The 19,471-nt window shown below is 40.5% G+C and overlaps 1 protein-coding gene across 2 annotated transcripts; it reads right to left on the bottom strand.

Annotated features, from left to right (window-relative positions):
* Positions 1–660: 660 nt before the first annotated feature.
* Positions 661–19,020, bottom strand: wdr90 (WD repeat domain 90). Of its 2 annotated transcripts, none has more exons than XM_026178798.1 (43): positions 18,683–19,020; positions 18,449–18,540; positions 18,122–18,298; positions 17,880–18,018; positions 17,366–17,536; positions 16,957–17,083; positions 16,555–16,622; positions 16,220–16,293; positions 15,423–15,623; positions 15,199–15,261; positions 15,041–15,109; positions 14,840–14,950; positions 14,600–14,745; positions 14,440–14,497; positions 14,093–14,211; positions 13,397–13,558; positions 13,164–13,294; positions 12,892–13,008; positions 12,226–12,461; positions 11,993–12,129; positions 11,782–11,912; positions 11,158–11,288; positions 10,894–11,055; positions 10,517–10,645; positions 9,901–10,034; positions 9,783–9,817; positions 9,543–9,659; positions 9,156–9,290; positions 8,935–9,017; positions 8,760–8,862; positions 8,383–8,504; positions 7,419–7,572; positions 7,082–7,272; positions 6,737–6,905; positions 6,455–6,578; positions 5,237–5,408; positions 4,018–4,140; positions 3,661–3,829; positions 3,321–3,451; positions 2,496–2,639; positions 1,400–1,516; positions 1,168–1,252; positions 661–1,025 (listed from the first exon to the last, which is right to left on the bottom strand). In XM_026178798.1, the coding sequence occupies exons 1-43, from the start codon at positions 18,693–18,695 to the stop codon at positions 868–870; spliced, it is 5,430 nt and encodes a 1,809-aa protein (XP_026034583.1). In that variant the 5' UTR covers positions 18,696–19,020; the 3' UTR covers positions 661–867. The 2 variants fall into 2 exon arrangements, with proteins under 2 accessions (XP_026034583.1, XP_026034582.1); XM_026178797.1 differs by having other exon boundaries at positions 9,123–9,290; positions 18,683–19,019.
* Positions 19,021–19,471: the final 451 nt, after the last annotated feature.

The raw sequence follows: 19,471 nt of genomic DNA, 5'->3' as shown, positions 1-19,471 counted from the left end.
TACACAACAAGTGCAAACAAGAAAAAAATATCAAACATGATATGTGGTTTCACATCAATCTGTGTTCATCACTCCCAGTTTAGCATTTTTAAATCACATTTCATCCTCGCAAATATAAATACATGGAGCACATCATCGGGGTCTATATTTTAACATTTGTCCCATTTATTGCCAGTCAATACTATAATTAGAGAGTTTGCTTTTCATTAATTAGAATCTTATTTTTGTAAACAGAATAATTTGGGTGTATAGATGATTGGATTTTTTTTTTTTTTCCAGAAAAAACTGTTGAAAAGCCCCTGACAGAAGTGGTGACTAGTATTGGTAATTAGTGAGACTGTCATTGACTGGGAAGCCAGACTTCAAGACTTTGTCACAGAATATCACTTGTGTGTGTCCTTTTATAGAAGGAACGCGGGGACAATGAGTACAACATATTCTGAGGAGGGCACCTGTCCACCTGTCATTCTGGTCCACAGCCTTAGTAAAAACATGTTGTAATTTTACACTTGCCTTTTATTTTCACACCAATGGAAAAATAGTAAATGCCAAGAGCTGTTTATCACTCATTTACACTAACACACATTCATACACTCTGTATGAAAACTCTCAATATATACATCTCTATATATAGAAATAACTAGACACACACAAAAGATCTTGAATTTAAAAAACATTATATTTCAAAAACATACATATAAAAAATGATTCAGTCGATAAACTTATGTGACAAATCTTTCAACAAGTCTTCCACAAACAACACCAGTTCCACCAAAAATATTCAACTGATTGAACGATCTAAGAAACAGTAGGGTTACATAAAAAAATAAAACCTAGGTGAAAAATAATGAGCCTGCACAGATCAGGTCAGAGGCCTCGCACTTCCCACAGCAGGATCTCATTATAAGCCACAGAGAAAAGAAGTGTCCCAGAGGGAGAGAACTGGCACGTCTGCAGTGAGTCGCTGTGCTGCAAGAAGTCCTGAAACCTGCCACTTGTTGACTTGATCAGCTTCAGCACTCGCTCTGATAAGACACGAGATACACAGCGAATAATTCATCACTGGCCAGAAGCCAACCAATGCAGCTTTAATGTTTTTACTGGAACCATGTGACACATTTAAAATATAAGCAAACAAATGAAAAAGAAAAAAACCTCAGCATTTACCATGTGATCCCACAGCTACAAGATGACTCTTAGAAGACAGGCTAATGCATGTGGCCCAGTGGGGGAAGGAAATCTTCTTGATTATCTGCAAATAGGAATAAAAACAGGCTTCACACACTGTCTGTGTGCAACATTTGCTAGTATACGTTCATAAAAAATAAGAATAAAAAAAAAAAAAAGAATAATTCGAAGCACTAATGCAGTGAAGCAAAGAGAAAATGTACAGTGGTACCTGTTTTTTAGTGAGGCTATAAAAAGACAGCTCTTTCTCTACTCCGTAGCCGGTGTAAACCACCAGGCTGTGGTCTGCTGGGCAGAAGGAAGCCATGCTGGGGGGCAGGCTGTCACCCTACAACATATGGAAGGAACAAAAAATATTAGATGGAGACGGGTAAAAAAACCCCTGTTTCTTTAAAATGGAAAATGTTTATTAATTAACAAGAGAACTTAAACTCATCATATAAATATGCCTGATGTAGCCACACAGACTCATTTTCATCTGCAGTCGTTGGCTAGTTGATAGCATATTAAATTCGTCAACAAAACAGAGCCATGTGAGCAGAATTAAAGACAGAAACACATGTAACGCAAAGCACATACCCAACATTTCTCTGGTTACCGAATTAGAAGCTCGACTGCAAAAAACTTGTTTTCTTGAGGCATATTTTACAGTCACCTCTGGAAAGCGCTCTGAATGTACATTACCTTTGTTTAATGTACTCATTAAGAGGAGGTGGAGGGGCAGAAGAATCCTGCTTCTTGGTTTTAACATACAGATACATCCTCGTATCATCAGCATATTATTAGCTCATCATTGTGTCATCTGGCAAGTTACTGTAGGAGGGCAGGTTTTTTTTTAAACAGGTTACAACTAATATTTTTTCCCTTTCACTGTACAGAGCAACACAATCTTTTGTTTACAGTGCATTACTCACTAAAACTCTGTGCATATTTAAAGTCTAAATGTACTTCAGTCCTGTGCTGGTAGGATTTATGCTCAAGCATAAAATGAGGATGAGCAAAAGAAATACAGCCCTTCAATCCTACATTGGGGTTGAAGGGCTCTCGCTATGCTGTTGGAATGTTTTTGCAGACACTGCAAGCCAATATAGAGTTCTATATAGTTCTGTGTGACCCTGTTTATGCCAGTCCAGCTGTAGCAGCAGTTTCTATTTATGCACTTATCAAAAATTGACTTCATATATTAGCTGCATCAGAAACTTGACATCCCCCCCAAAAAAACCAAAAACCCCCAAACAAAACAAAAAGCCATTGAAGTGACATTTCAACTCATTACTATGCACTGTTACTTAAAATACCGATTGTACCGTGAAATGGGCGGGAGCAGGAAATGACAGCCAGTCTAGCAGATTACACTTGTCCTTCATCCAGTCGGCAGCCCACACACTGACGCGCCTGTCAGCGCTCGTGGCCAACCACAGGTCATTTCCTTCCAGCCCAAAATTTTCACACTGGGGTCGAGAAGATAAAACAGTGTCAGAAAGGTACTGATGAAAGAAAAATGGTTTTAAGTATCACTAAAGTTAGACGTCTTGCTTTTAAATAGTTTCACACAGGATCATTAACTCTAGCTAATATATTTCTGTGTATAAGAAGCAGGGTTCACTGAGGAATTTTAGTGTTTCTCTCACTGATTAATACTGACCATAGAGTTTATTACCAGTTCACATTTACATCTTCAGCTTCATTTTCACACATGCAGTGGGATTTGCAGACATTACCCAGAGGAGTGACAATGCACATACCCAAATGAATCAGACTTCGCTTTAGCACAGTCTATGTGATGTCCAGTTAGGCCCAGTTAGGTGTCAACAGTGCAGGTAATTAAAGAAAGTGTGTGGGTTATGTGTCCTGCCTGCACGTTGTACCTACATCAGTGTCGCGCAGGTGTGAGAACGTGTGCTGTGGGGTCTATGAGCAACATGTGAGTCTCTGCAGAACTTTAAACTTAAGGATGAAAATATCCAAAAAGGAATGATTCAGAACACTGTTTTGATTCTGTGACTGGTTCTATCGAAACGACCTCAGCTGCAGGTTGTTTATATATCATTTTCATATATATTGCTTAATCTCTTGTGGTTGGTTTCCAACATCTGCCACGGTTTCTGTTGTTCTGACTTCAGAGAGCTGACCTGTTCAATCACACACTGGATTGTGGTGATCATCGCTCCTTTGTGGTCCTTTATAACTCGAATAGTTGCTCCATTTACCGGGCTGCTGACGGCTACCAGACCATTCTTCCCAGCTGAAAGGATCACATGACCTGTACAGTGGGGGACAAAAAAAAGTTCCAAAGCTACAACTGGATGAAACATTAAATTTTACTTCCAGAACAGTAATGCACAAAAGAGCAAGTCCTTCCTGTGAGTATTTTCACTGAACAAAGTGACGTAGCTGAAATATATTATCACACTCTTATTCCTGCAAAGCAGATAAAATGTAAATACACTACATTCAGCTCTCCTCTCTCACCATTAGCTGAGTACTGGATGGCAGAGATAGCCACGTGATGGGGATGCAGCTTCATCTCCATCTCTGTTGAGGCGAGCCGAAAGATCCTTACAGTCCCGTCACTGTATCCCCCAGCCACGTACGTGCTGTCTGCACTGGAAAAAGGGCTCCAGCACACACAGTCACAAGCCTGATGAAGACATGAAACAAATGCATGAGCTGCTTATTAATTTTCAGCTTCAATAATTCTGTGATATTACTGAGATTAGCATCGATGCCAATGTGTTCATTACAGTTTTGCTTTGATGCTTTCAGTTGGTGTAGAAACTATCCAACATGATTCTTGTGGCAAAATCCCCTTTGAGTGTACTCACTCACCTGGTTGAGCACCTGGAACTGCACCACCAGCTCATAGCTCGAGGTTGACCACACCCTCACGCTGCCGTCCTCGCTGCAGGTGGCAAAGTGGCTCTCGTCAAAGCTAAACGCTACGTCATTCACCTGGAGAGCAGAGAACACACAGAGACGCAAGTGTTTTCTCTAGCCTGAAGATAACATTCAACAAGCAAACAGAGCATCCTCAGAGATCTTATTAAGACATTTCTGGCATTTTCTTGCTACAGGTTCTGCATATTTTTTCACAACAGCCCATTCTGTTGTATCAGGCGCAGATTATTATTGTGATTAATGCCTGCTGTGCATCTCTCTTAAGAGAGAAAAAAGGCTTATAGAAAGACCAAAAAATAAACAAGAGAACAGCTGTGGGAGGTCAGATAAACAGACAAATCAATATGTAAACTGAACGTGAATAACCAAAAGCAATGTCAAAAAAGAAGCATTTAATAAAAACTGATCTGATAATGTCAGGCTTTTCACAGTCTACTCTTTGTGCTGTGGACAGATTGCACTTACTTAATGACAGGCAGCCTTTGAATTTCATAAAGAAGCCAATTAACTAATCATTAAACCCTTAATAATTTTATATTTTCCGTTCCTCTGAACTCCAGGGAGTCATTTTTATGCTTTTGTCTTAGAACTACCAGAATCTCCAAGTCTCTAATGCTTTATAATCATTTAAGTGTTAATTTTGTTGAGGTCTGTTATTTCTTTATCATTTTTCCCTGTTCAAACAGGATTATGGACTCTATCTATTAGCAGGAGAGGCAGAAAGGTTTTCTGCTGAGTATAAAAGAGATAATGGTGGGCTAATTTATTTGAAATGAAGAGGAAATGATTAATAGTCTTCAACATCTGAGCTTGAAGCACTTTCGATTCTTATCATACATGGACTGGATCTGTGAGGGGTAAAATCAGCAGCTTGGATTGATTATACCTGCAGCTATACAAATATAAAGAAACATTTTCTAAATGAAAAAGGAAAAGAGTGTCAAGTCGACATTACAGAGAGCCTTCTGTAAACAACACAGGACACATCAGCTCTATAACAAATCAGTTTTTATAATGATGCTATGTGCAGTTGTATATTTTAACAGTCACATTCATTAATACACATTTAAGGTATAACATGCAATCAGCCCACAAGAACATTATTATTTCTGTGTCACGAGCTAATGATTCCTAAATGTCACACTGGTACCTTAGTTTTGTGGCCGCTGACCAGTCGGATGTTGCTGTTATCTGACCAGTTGATGTACCAGAGGGTTCCTGCCGTGGTTCCAACAATCCCCATGTCCATTGTGTTATCGAACGATGCACTCACTGTTGCCCCATCCAGCATTATCTCTTGCGCCAACACCACTGCTGTCCCACTGAAGCACAGACAGAGGTGCTCATAAGCACTGATCCACCATTAAAGTAGAGACAGGTCTCTGTTTTATTCTTTACCTGGTTCTTAATGTTTCAAAAAACACGACAGAGCATTATGCAGAGAAAGAGGTCAGCTTATAAGTGAACCACGAAGTGAAAAAGAAATCTGCATAAATACTGTTTCTCATTTTTTGTTCTTATTCATAACACAAATAACACTGCTCACTGTTAGAGACAGACAGCCAATGACAACCATTTTATTAAGCACATTTTAAGACAACTGCCCAGATAACTTATTTTTATGAAGACAAAGGATAGAAAACAGACCTAAAGTGAAAAGGGGGGAATGAGTTGGCCCACAGTGAAGGAGAAGTAGTCATGAAATGTTCTGCAAATGTGGAAAATATTTCAAGACTATCCGATGATGACAACAAACTGGCTGAGAGAATGGCAAGTATGTGCAAAACTTGAAGAACACTAAATTTTAAACATGGTTAATTTACAAGGTTTCTCTTACTTGCACATTTCCACATGAGTTATTTTACCATGCTCACACCTTCAGAATTCTTCTCTTGACTTACAATACTGAATCAGAGGAAAACCGGCAAAATCTGTCCATAACCTGTGAACTTTTTACCTTTTACTTGGTTGTTTTGCACACACTTGACAAACATCTTTTCTTCCAAACGCTTTCCCCCTCTTCTAGAATTAAAGAGACCTCTGGGATGAGAGATGAAAGACCATTTCTCTTCTTTTCTAGAGCTCAAGTCGACCACAGACACAGACTTATGCTCTTCTACCCATTATTTACAAGTCAGTAATATAAAAATATAAAAATACAGAATTACCTGTAAATCTATGCTATGATTATGTTATTGCTCCTGCAACATACACCCAGACAGTGCAATGGATGAAAGCAGTAAAACAGTTAAACATTATTTACCTTTTGCCCTGTATTCTCGTTAGTAAACTGACTGAGGATTGTATATTTGTATTAATGAGATGATATAATGAGACAGGAGGGATCATTCAAAATTGAGCAACAGACCTGTCTTCCACACCTCTGCCCTTTTCCTCAGCCTTCAAGCTCTGAACCGCTTCTACCTCCCACAGTCGCAGCCAGCGGGTGTTGCTGCCTGTGAGGAGGCGGTTCCCTCGACACAGCAGCACACCTACACCAAGAAAACACATCAATTCAGTTTCAAGTGGCAGAAGCTGTATATCCAAGATATCTCTATCTAAGCTGCACTAGTGATGCTGTTGTGTTTTTTTCCTGTGTGGTGAAATGTCACGCTATCATGAACACATGGAGGATTTTGCCTATTTGTACCAATTTCTCCTTCGTCGGCTTCCCAGGTCATTAAGCAGCGCTGCGTTCTAACATCCCAGGTGCAAACATGTCCTCGGTTTGTGCCGGTGAACAGGAAGTCATCCATGTGGTAGCAGAGAGCCGTCAGCTCCACATCACCCACCTCTGCTGGTGTTTTCACCCTCTGGACCTATATGGGTAAAGGAAAAGTCAATCTTCATGTAAGTAAAGTAAAATCTTCACCCACTTCAAAACTAAATGCATTTCTTTTACATTTCAATGATGGCTACATTATGTGGCCCAAAACTCCTGATCAGGTAAGAAAATCTTATTGTGTGTGTTTATGGATTTTTTGTGGTCGTTAACCTTGAGGTCTGCATCCTGGCCCTGTGTGTGGAGAAAGCAGAAGTATACCCCATCGGTGCCCACGCAGGCCATCTGACTGGCTGCTGATGGGCTGAAAGCAGCATCGTGGACTGGTCCTGACACCCTTACACTTGACAGCATCTGGAAGTTCCTACTGCTCCACAGAGCCACTTCCGGGTCAGAGAAGTCTCCTGTGTAATGGTGAAGAGTCACAAGCCAGTAGCAGTTATACGATTTGCAGCAGATGAGACGATTGCTGTCAGCTACTTTATCAAGTATAATACGGAACAAACACAAAGAAAAGAAAAGTTCAACTGCAATCGGATACGACACTGACCAACAGAGAGAAAGAAACAATCATCCCTGGAAAACGCAAGACACTGGACGGCGCCGCTGTGGTAGGAGACACTGCGACGACATGTTCCACTCTGGACGTCCCAAATGGAGATAAGGCTCCTGCTGGAGTTAGTGCCACCAGCTGATGCTATAGTCTGAGAATGAAATAAAGACACAAACAACCCAATACACAGTTGATTCATATTGCTGACAGTTACATCATATAGCTCTCTGTGATGAAAGTATTACACTCTCGGAAAAACACAACAAAAAATGACTGTCACATTGTTGTGGAGGAATTTTGACCTACTTTACTTTACAACATTGCTTCAGTTGATTGAGGTTTGTGGGCATTTGTTTGTGCACAGCTCTCCAAACGGTCTTGCTTGAGGTCAGGTTGAGGTCTGGACTTTGACTGTGCTATTGTGACGCTCTGATTGCTTTCTTTTTCAGTCATTCTGTCGTAGATTTGCTGCTGTGCTTGGGATCATTTCAGCCAGGCTGTAGCTGCTGTCCCCACATTTTACCCTAGAATACTTTGATAAATAGAGGAGTTCATGGTCGACTCAATGACTGCAGGGTTCCCAGGTTCCTCTTGCTTTTGTCAGGCCAAACAACAGTTGCCTTCTTGGATACAAAGCAAAGAAGTGTAATCTTCTAGAAACTTTTCATATAATACAACTCTAGTTCCCTATATGTGCATTCATTTTAATTAAATATAATTATCAGTCACTATTTGGCTGTGGTCACTTTCCCTCTCGTTTCTCTTTGATTTTATTAGAGAAGCCTTTTCATAATGACCAGGAGTGTTTGGTTTCAGCACACAACTAAAAAATGTGGTTATTTTGTACCTTGATCATAGCAGACCACACCTGATGCTCCACCAGTCATTTCATATCAGATAATATTTCAGATAACATACCTGTAGAGTTTGAGTACTGAGTTTCGAACTAAATTTTTTTTACCTGTGCATCATTTGTAACCGCAAGGCACGAGATCTCTTCTCTGTGGCCCTGCAAGTGTCTCTGACTTCCTGTATGAAGATCCTCCACGACCACCACACATCCGCAAGAGTATGCAAATAAACCTGCAACGGAAAATAACTGCTGGGTTTAAGCAATGCTATACTAGGTGGCTCGTTTTAAAAGCTGCTATGAGTAGAAAAGTGTTTTGTGCATTTGATTTGAAAGTTGGATTTTTACTCAAGTTTCAATAGTAGTAGCCAGTGTGCTTTAGGTTACTTTTATTTGTTTGATCAAGCTTAAGTTCATACCATAACTCTGATGTCACACAATATTTTCAGTTTTACTTTTATGTTTTTCTTTCAGAATATCATCTTAACCTTGGTCGGGGCTCCACACCATGTTGCCACGCCCATTGCCATTGTAACCAATCACTGCTTTGAGCCTTATGCCTTCTTCTTGTGCTTCTGGAGCTACAACAGACTAGAAGAGAGAAGAAAATAAGACAGGACAGCAAATCTAAAGAAGCATATTGTGGCTGCAGTGTCTGTTTACCTGATCAAGTGATGATGTCTTGAAACGTGGGATAAAGTGCTTGTAACAGTCTGGACGTACTGGCTTCTTTTGTTTCAACTCAGCTGAAAGGCAAAATGGCACCAATTTAAAAAACAAAACAAACAAAAAAATGAGAAAGCTAAACAACAGCAATATAATACCAAAACCCCCCAAAACATTGCATTTACAAGTGTCCATATAACTGCTATTTAGGGGAGAACCGTTGATCAGATCTGTCACTTTGAGGAAGGAGACAGCAGGTCTGGGATCAGAGGAAAGACCTGAACCAGTCTCTGGTGCTGATGCAGTTGGGATTGTCTTTGCTGGGGTGTCACAAGAAAACAAGGACCCCAAATCTGAGTGAGACAGAAAAAAACTGTTGCTTTAAAAGCAAACTTGACTGTATTAAATTTACAGATTATATGACAAAAATTATCAATGGCAATAACTCTAACAACTTAAAATCTACAAGCAGATTGATTATCAGTTTCTCAGAGCAAACCATCAGTATAAGACTGTGCACAAAGTCCCAGACTGATCAGCTAATCATACAGTCCACCACAGACAGGAACTACAAGCGGAAGCAGACGAACAAAACACAAATTTACCTCGGTGGCCAACCCGGTCAATGCTGCTGATGTCCAGTCGTGGTGGTGGTGAGGAGGGGAGCGGCGCTGTCTTTCGAGGCATACCGTTGGACAATTGTATATCATCAACTTCAGTGTCTGTTAAGTTGTTATATAAAATTGCAAGACCAACTATTTATTTCAAATTGGTAAAAGCAAAAGAATGAGATGCATTTTGCATCATTAAAGCAAGACTGAACTGGAGCAAACTAAATATGTCACCTGGTTTCGGAGCGTAGCTTATTTTGAAAGGTGAGCTGTGAGTGAAGACAGAGACAAATAAATATGAACCAATATAGGTTATAAACATTTGTTAAGAAGACTCAAGAGTGATTATTACCAACTGTGAGCTGTAGAGTTTACAGGATTTGCCAGGAAGTCCCAAAGAAAAATGGCGTCCCCGACTGAGATCACTCCCAGTTGGTCAGGGGTGAAGCTAAGCTGCCGAATAGGATGACTGTGGCCTATGAACATCTGGTAGAAATGAACACATTTAACTTCACAACATTAACTCCTAAAACATCAGCCTCCTACTACTGTCTGTTCTCTACAGCTGACATAATTTCTACAATCCTCATCAAAATTAGTGCAATGTGACCTGTAGCCACTCAATACTTGCAAAACTATAACTACAATCAGACAATTGTATGAAATAATATGATCCATTACAATAAAATCTTTTAGAATCCATTAAAACACTGACATAATAAGCCTTCTTTAGACTTTTTCAACATGTATGATTATGTCACCCGTACTTGTAAAATAAGGCAGCAAGCACGACTTTATCAAACATTTAGTAATACTTTATAATACAGTCCATGTCTAAGGGATCATTTCCTTTTTATCAAATGGTAAATCAATGTACCTTAGTTTGAAAGTACAGCATGTAGTTTTACCAAGTACTTTAGTTGATAATATTTGTTCTAAAGAGTCTAAGTTACTCTTTTGTTGACTACCTGTGAGTTAATATCAAGCTGCATGTTATAATCCCACACTTTCACAGCGTTGTGTCCGGCTGTCAGCAGGAAACGACCATCGTCACTCACAGCCAGGGACGAGCAGTAGTGTTTGTGCACTTTAGACAGCTGTCAGAAAAACCGAAAAACAACACTCAGAAACAAAGAGATACAAACTGTGTTCATAAAACGATACAATAATATCTTAGTTACTATATTATGACAAACTTCTAAGCTTCTTGTCTTGTAGCACCATATATCTCTAAAGAGAAAACCAACCCCAGGCATCTCCCATGTTTCTGTCTTAAGCAAATAGTCTTGGAACCACTCAACAAGTAATTCATGGACTTTACAACAAAGCTGTTGTGAACAGTTACCTCTCGGAGGAGGCGGCCTGTCTTGGTGCAAACCCAGAGGATCTTGTTACCAGATGTGGCAACCAACAAGTGTTTGGTGGAGGCCGGAGGGAAGCAGACCTTCAGGGCAGAATCCAGACGGGGACTCTCTACATCCAAAATACTCACATCTACATGTAGCAGCTACAAAAGAAGTTATGTGTCAGTGTGGACAGGGTAAGACAGAAGAACCCAGACTCTAATGCTCAAAGTGAAAAGTGCAGATTGTACGGTGTGAGAGTTGACCTCATCAAGAGTCCGTGCGTCAGCAACGGTGACAGTGTACTCTGAGGGACCGACAAAAGCCAGGCAGCGACTGTCGCTGCTTACTGTGAGCGCGTCTGGAGCGCGCTCAGTGCCTCGAGCCACCACATTACCTAACCGAAAAGGTATAGAGTGTCAAGCCAGCTTATATTTGTAATTTAAAATAGTGTAAGTAATTGACCATGTTCAACCAAATAAAAAACATTATCTACATAACACAGTTGTTCCTAGTAGAAGTGCAATGAATGAAAATCAGCACTTTTGTTGCAATAAAACAAACGTTGGAGAAAAAACTAATCCAAAGGAAAAGAAAAGAATAACAGCTTTTAAGCTTTGTGGGCAGATAAATCCAACATGTGGCTCTGCAGCAGCCTGCAGCAGAGGGTAGATAGACATAAGAGTCCAGTTTAACTACACTTTTTCTAAAACTAATAACCAAACTAAAAGTCTGGTTTACGTGTTATCTTATAGGCTTTTAAAATTAAACAGTACATGTTATGGCACAGTGAGTTATTCCCATTTGATGCTGTGTCTGCAGAAAAGTTCTACTTATGGGTAACATATGGTGTACTAAGAATAACTTGAAGTGGTTGTTTGTATACATACACACAACTTTGATGACACTGTGCTCTTCCTCAGAGGAATTATAAAGTGCCAGAGACCCCTGTGAGTCGGCGCTGTACATGAACTCGCCGTCTGGAGAAAAGGCAAGACCCACCACTTCACCTCTGTGCTGCCTGTGTAAAAATAAATACATATAAATGGAAAAAGCTTCTTCACTGCCACCGGTGCCGACTCCGGGCTAGTTAAAACGTACTTATGATCCGCCAGCAGCTTGGCACTGGAGATTGCAAAGACTCTGACCATGCCAGAGCTGAAACCACAGGAGAAGATCTGCTCCCCCGGATGGAAGGCTACTGAGCAGGGGCTGTCTTCAGATACAAAATCATACAGCTGAACACAAGACAAGAGAAACATCGCTCTGATCAATAAATGTGCTACTGGTAATGGGGACAGTTTCTGTATACTTGTTTTCTTTTTTAGTTAGACCTGGTGGAGGGAATCCATATTCCAGATTCGCACTGTGCCATCAGAAGAAGCTGTTGTGAGATGCCGATGAATGCCGTCGACGCTGAAGCCGAGCACAGTGTCTGTATGTGACCTCATCAGTGTGTTGTAACCACGGCTGCTCACATCAAGGAAGCCCAGGTTACCAGTAGAGGTGGCAGCTAGGACGCGAAGGCTATCAAATGAGATTAGCGCCGTGCTCACAGGTCCCTCGTGCTCTGGAAAAATACAAATAATGTACATAGCCTGATGGAGAGCCTGTAGAGGTGGCTGCTTCAAATTCAAATCCGCTCATACACCGAAACTCCTGAAGACGGAAAGTGAGTGTATCGAGTTCACAGATTTCTCATATCTGGTAAATACTGCTCATACTCTTAATTTAAACACCACTAAAACAGAGAGTACACTTAAAGCTTAGCTCAACCTCATCCATCCATCTACAATGTCATCAAAGTAGTGAGAATGTTTTAATTCAGTTATCTAATGTGTGTCTATAACATTAGTTAAATCAGAAAGGTCTGAGAAACAAAAACATAAATAAATCTTACCCATCAAAGCTCTAAATATTCATCACCTAAAGATTAAATCACTGCCTCTGGTAACTGTTAGCTACAGGTGAATGTTAGGCCATCTCATGACTGTGCCTACCAGCTTCCAGGAAGACTGTAGAAAAATCAAAGGGCCAGAGCCGCAGGAAGCCATCTTCAGAGCCTGTGGCGCAGAATGATGAGGACACACTGATGCTGTTGATAGCAATGCCTGGACCTGGGATGGGACGAACACAGTCACATTATGGTCGTTTGACTTATTTTTTCAGGTGGGGGTTAATCATGTAAATTATCAAATGTTAAATTGAAGACAAGTTAAGTTTAGATAATGTCACCTGAAGAGAATCACGACTGTGAATTCTAACAACCCACCTGTATTAAAAGTCCATTTCTCTCTGCGGTCAGCATGTTGCGTCTGTGCAGGTAACAGCCTCCTCACGTTTTTAATAACAACGCTGCTGTAGTCTATTTCAAAGATATGCCCACTCCGAGTGCTGGCGTATCTATGGGGAAGAAGTTACAGAGCGAACATGTTCAGTGGAGTCAGATTCGTTTCACACTTCTCCTGAAGTTAAGAAAACCCGCGTGCTGATTTGCTCGCTCACAGTGTTCGATCATCAAGATGCTGCTCATCAGAGTTTCCCTCCTCAAAGGCCACATCTGTGAAATCCAGTGTTTGGTATTCATCCAGGTTGACTGGACAGGAACGCAGTGTGCCATTCCGCACTCGCCACAGACGAATATTTCCCCGACCGCATGACACCATCCTAAAAGCAGCACACATGCAGATTTTCCCATTGTCTCCATTCTCAACTACAGTGCGATACACTTAATTTTTCACACATTGCTTCTGCATTTTTATTTGTTTTTAATAAATAATTAATGGCAGAGTGTACTGTTGTTCATCTGAGGTTGAATTGTTATAAATGATGAGTCGATTGGTTGAAACTGTCTTTGCGGAATATCTCACTCCACAATGAAGTCTGCATTCTTGGGCTCTTCCTCACAATCCCCACAACACTGTTTGCAGTGTGACTCTTTGCATGCCTGCATTTAAATCTGATAAACCTTCACCTGTTTGCAGTTTATGAAGAGCTTCACAAGATCCACATGATGTCAGCACTAGAGATCAAACTGATCAACCTTCAGAGGACAGTGTCCTCAAAGCTTCCAACAGCTGAGAGAGTGACAATCCATTCGTTGCAGACTAATAACATGATGCTATACAGTATGGTAGAATGTGTGATTTAACATTTACACAAGTGCAAATGGTAAAACACACATATGCAGTACGGAGGTACCTTGTATCGTCAAAGAAGGCGACCTTCATGGTGTGAATGTCCACATCTGTGTGCGTTTTGGCCAAGATGGACACCTCTCCACCTTTGCTAACATTCAGAGTGTTCCACACCACAACCATCTGTGAAATAACACACAGACGCAATCACCCGACAGCTTTGCAGAATCAGACTCCAACAAGAAGAGCCATTTATAGCCTGATAAAAATAAAGTGGGTCAGTTTGGGTTAATATTATTAAAAGCTTCTTAGAATTGTTTCATCTTGATCTAACGACCTCTGTGACTCTACATCTAGAGATAATTCTTTTCATACATGGATTTTCATAAGATTTGAATGAATGGAACTCACTGTTTTATTGTGCTTATCTTTACCAACTCCACAGAGAATGCCACCGCCGTAGGAGAAGCTTCAAAATAGGAAGAGATGAATAGAAGAAAAATCTAATTTAACAAAACAAGGTTTTTAACAAACTTACACGTTATTGTTCTGTGTGATTGCAGTCGGTTACCTAAGACAGGATAACGAATGTGCATGAGTCCTGAACATGGCCACACAGTTTGCTTTGTGATAGTTCCACACCCGAACTACACTGTTGTTGCCAGTTTGCGCTGAGGCCAGGAGGGTTGTGTTACCATTAAAAGCCAGCGCAGACACCTACAAAGACACCAAGTGTAATATTGAATTTTAAGTATCTTATTTTGGATGTTTCACATTGCTGAGTTGGAGCAGGACACCGGATCTCATTTACTTTATCGGTGTGGCCGATGAAGAATCTCTGCTGGTTAGAGGATATCTTCATAGAGACGATAATTGCATGGCACGGATACACCACTTCATCGCCAGATTTGGACCACAGGGCCTACGGTGCAATGAAGTGCAGTTATTAAATTTTTTTTCAGGATTGATGGTTATGCGTTTTATTTAGGGGTTTAATTCCAGAGAACCATACACATTTAAAAGTAGCTCCTCCAAAGCCGATGATTCGATTGAGCCTGAGAATCGGATCTGGGAGCAGCTTCTAAAAGAAAGAGCAGAAAAAAAATGCTAAGATTTTAGAAACAAACCACGTCCTGGCGGCTGTTTTCGTTTCAATCTCCACCCTTTTACCTGCTGTTTGGCTTCTCTGGACAGTGACAGACGCATAGGCCGTGGAACAGGAGTGCACACAAACTGTAACATAACAAGGTCGACAGGTTTTCTCAAGCTCACACACAACTGTACAAAGAGCACTGAAGGACAAATACAGCAGAATGTACAAAGAATAGAATGTGCTATATAACAGGGCATCCTAAGCTTGGACATTTATTTTAATAGGAGGACTGAAGCATCACCTCATCTTCACTTTCTTCCCCACGTTTGCTCAGGCCTTCCTCAGCGTGCACATACACATGAACTCCACCATCATCAGCCTCAGAAGGCAGCCTGGACGCGAGTTTGTGTGAACCGGAGGATGCCAACAGATCATTCTGGTGAGTGGAGACTACACCCAGCTCAGGTATGCTGGCCACCACAGGGGTGTTATTTCTTGATAGCTAAGAAGAAAATAACATACGGTATATAGAAAGATGTACGCTTAAAAAAAAAAATCATAAGCCTCCACCTAATTATATACTTGGAGTGAAAACTGGTCCAATTGAAAGTTCTCTCTGCTTGGACCAATTTCTTCTTATTTGTGTGTCTATACTGTATGTGTAAAAATGACAACCAGTACAGCAAACGCTCTCAAAGTATTTTTACTAATGACCGTCTAAAGTGAGAAATGAGGAAAAAGGGGCTTTTAAAAGTGGTCTGGTTACATCTGGTTACAATGCAGGAGTTTAAATCTGTTTTAAAGGGTGAGAAAACAGTTCATTTGGTCAGAGTGACTGGTTTTGATGTTGCTCATGTAGTGACCTGTTACTGCACATGATTCAGATGTTTGCCTGTACTGAATGTCAGCTGTATCTCTTTTCTTCACATGTTCAATGTAATATTTATTGTAATTTATGCCGTTCTCCTGGCCTGGTCTCTCTTTAAAAAAGGATTCTTAATCTCAAAGATACATATTCCTTTATTTATCCAGGTAAAAGTATCTATACCGTACTATTCACCATGGAAGGAAAAATGTGCTAAATGTTATCAGTCTTACTAATTTTGGGTTGGTGATCTGGTGGATGAGGGACACACGATCTTGAACTGGTTTGCTGAGGCTGGGAGTAGACCCTGGAGAATACAATGGAAAATGGAAACCAGTCATCTACGATACATTACTACTGGTATTATTACCTTGATGAACACAAGCACCTCAGATTCCACATCCCATGAATCAGGCATGTAATATTGAGCCAGTAGTTTCATTTTCTTTGAGTTAAGACTTAATTTAACACCAGAAAGAAAGAACCGATTTAAGCATAATTGTGTTTTGAGGTGAGGCGAGCTCTTTCTTCAGTATATTTGGTGACGAGTGTCCTTTTCATTACTTACGATGCTCTGACTGTGGACTGCCATTCTGAATGGAGTCAAACGGTAACTTTGTACCTTCAGAGGGAAACCTGTTGGGTTAGGAAAAGTTGAATGACTTTGTAGCAGTGGTAAAGGCAGATAACATCTGTATTAAATCAATAACAATTTAGGCTGCAGATAGGTGTAAATATTTCTAAAATCATCACAAAAGGAAAAATCCACCCTTAAGACAGTATTCAAGTACATGTCCACATATTGAGAGCCTAAATGACTTTGCAAACAAAGAAGTTGTTGATATGGATTACAAATATTCAGCGTGGCTATGAGACTAATCTTTACCACTTTGCACCAAAATTTCAGTTTTTGTATCAAGAAAAGTGTTTTTTCTGGACTTTGCTTTAAACTGAATATCTATAGCTGTACCTGATGTAATCATACAGATCATGCCAGGAGCCTCCCTTGGGCACAGGAAATGACATCTCTCTGGGTATGGCACCTGTTCCCTGAGACGAGGTCAGACCCATTAACTTAGCTTGACTGAAGGAAACTCCTGTTAAAAGATAATAACAATGAATAAGCAATGACTGGGTTAAAGATTTTAAAAGCTTCAACATGTGTGTCTGTGTGCAGCTGTATTTCATCATCTTTGCTCGTTGAATTGACTGGTTTTGCAGTTTTCTGTTCAGAGACACAGAAAAACACTGTCCAGTTTTCTTTTTCATAACTTGATCTGGCCATTTTAAACGAAAAACAGCAGTTAAACAACTAACTGCACATATAAAATAGATACATGTACAGTAAGACGTCCATTGTTTGAAAGTTTTGCCCTCACCTGGGTCTAGCAGTAAGTCACTGGTAAACATGTTTTTCACTGTCATGTTGGCACATAACTTGATATTCTTCAGGTGACTGTAGGAGCGGCTGAGGTAGTCAGAAAGCGTGAGCTGCAGGTCCAGCATCAGACACGTCCAGCGCACTGATGTAGGAGCTGGACCCACCAAACCTATATCAAATAAAAATGTGTGATTTTTACAAAGTAACAGTCCCTCTGTATTAAATAATACTTTTATAGGATTTCTAAGAGTCCACAAGCTCATTAAAAAAGCGTCTGAGGGCATAGCTCAAGTAAGCAGTAGGGTTGTTTTCTCATAGACTTCAATACAAAAGCAGAGATGGGGCTTCTTTATGAAACCAAACTGACACTCCTCTAAGTCAGCCCTTAGAAATAATGCTGATTTTAGGCATTTCTGCATTAGCTTCACTTTTTAGATCCTTCTTATACAATCTGTGCAATTACTGGAAATGGCTTAAGTATACCAGGCAGCGTGAGTGTGAATAGTTTTTACCCCGTCTTGCAGATTTAGCTGTGTTTTCATAAACTGAATCCTTTGCAGCTCCACACAGGAAAGGAAACTGAAGCCATGTAGCTGTGGACTTGAACTCTTTGAACGTGTTGGAAAAGGAGATACGGACAACCTGACCCTCCTATAAAACACAGCACAAAGAAAGAGGGAACGCAGTCTTGATTTCTCTGAGCAAAAATGAATGATATGCACAATGGATCATGCAGCCAAATAAGGGATGATACCCCTGCAGCGACATCTAGGTGGACCACAAAGTATTTGCCGGGGGTCGGCCTGAAGAGGAGGTAGAAGAAGCGTCCTGTCAGCCCCAGGGACTGGCTGCTGTTTTTGGGAAGCAGGATGAAGCTGTTGGCAGGAACAGGGCTCCTGATCCTGAACACCGGACACTTCAGTGTCTTATCCTGAGAGACGCAATGTTGGACAAAACATTCAAACAATTAAAATTCTATTTATCTTTAGAAAAACTAATCCTCAACCTGTGTGAGGAGACAAACTAGTCTTTACTGATTTCATAAGGGTAATTCAGGCAAGTGTAGTGTGTACAAAGTTACCGTGTATGCTGACACATCCCCCTCTTTTGCCGACCTCTTCCACTCTTCTACTCGGACATATTTGAATATGTTAACGTAGGGATGCTGCCAATCTGCACAATTAGAAAAGCTGGAGTTAGGTTTAACTAGTTATTAACAACGTTTGACTCTCGTTTAAAATCAGGGTTTCTGTCTCTCGGTCTTCGTTGTTGTATTTTATATGGATTTCATTCAAACCTTTAAAGTGCACTTTACCTTTGTAGGCCATTGATAAATGCAGCAAACAGAAAATCCACCTGTTGATATCCCAGTCTGGAAGTTAGCTAGCAAGCAGACAGTTAACTAAATAACCGGGAAAGTTCCTTCTGCCTTCTCCGGAGCTCAAAGCCAAACATAACCTTTTATTGTTCACATCATAAGATGCGGGGTTTTCCAGTTTTCCCGGTACCGTGTAAACAGCAGCTCGTTCAACATTTGATACATATCAAAGCTGTTATTTGCTTCCCGCTCCAGCCTCCGCCGTTGCCAACGACAGCACGACGGCCATGACGTCATGACGCTTACTAGCGGGTTGCTTCCTTCTTCTTCTTCTTCCCCCGGTTTCACATGGCAGTATGCACATGTGATCCCCCTTTCGGTACAGAGTTGTGTCCAGCAATTCACAATCTATATCCAAAGTAAATATACTGTATGTTCTATGAGTCTTTTCGATATCTATCGATCGCATTAATTTTTTAACAATTACTGCAACAAAATTAGCACATTTGCCTTCTTCCCATAAAGCAAAGCTGGGGTTTTCAATCCCTGTACTCCTGGGTGATAACGTTTATAGAAGAAAATTAATAATGAAAAAAGCAAACTACATTACAGGACATCTCGCAAAGATGACTCTACATCGAATTTCCGTGTATAACTGCTTTTTCTTTTAAGTTTGCGATCTAGTTTGTGACTTGACTTGATCGAACTGTTCTATTCTTTACTTCACAACAGTTTAGTTTACTCATCGGTCATATTTTACTATAAATACCTGGGGTCAGCCATCCA

The sequence above is a fragment of the Astatotilapia calliptera genome, chromosome 8, assembly GCF_900246225.1.
Source record: "Astatotilapia calliptera chromosome 8, fAstCal1.2, whole genome shotgun sequence".
NCBI classification, from domain to species: domain Eukaryota; kingdom Metazoa; phylum Chordata; class Actinopteri; order Cichliformes; family Cichlidae; genus Astatotilapia; species Astatotilapia calliptera.
Note: the sequence above shows the minus strand (reverse complement) of the source record. Positions and strands in the feature narration are given on the sequence as shown.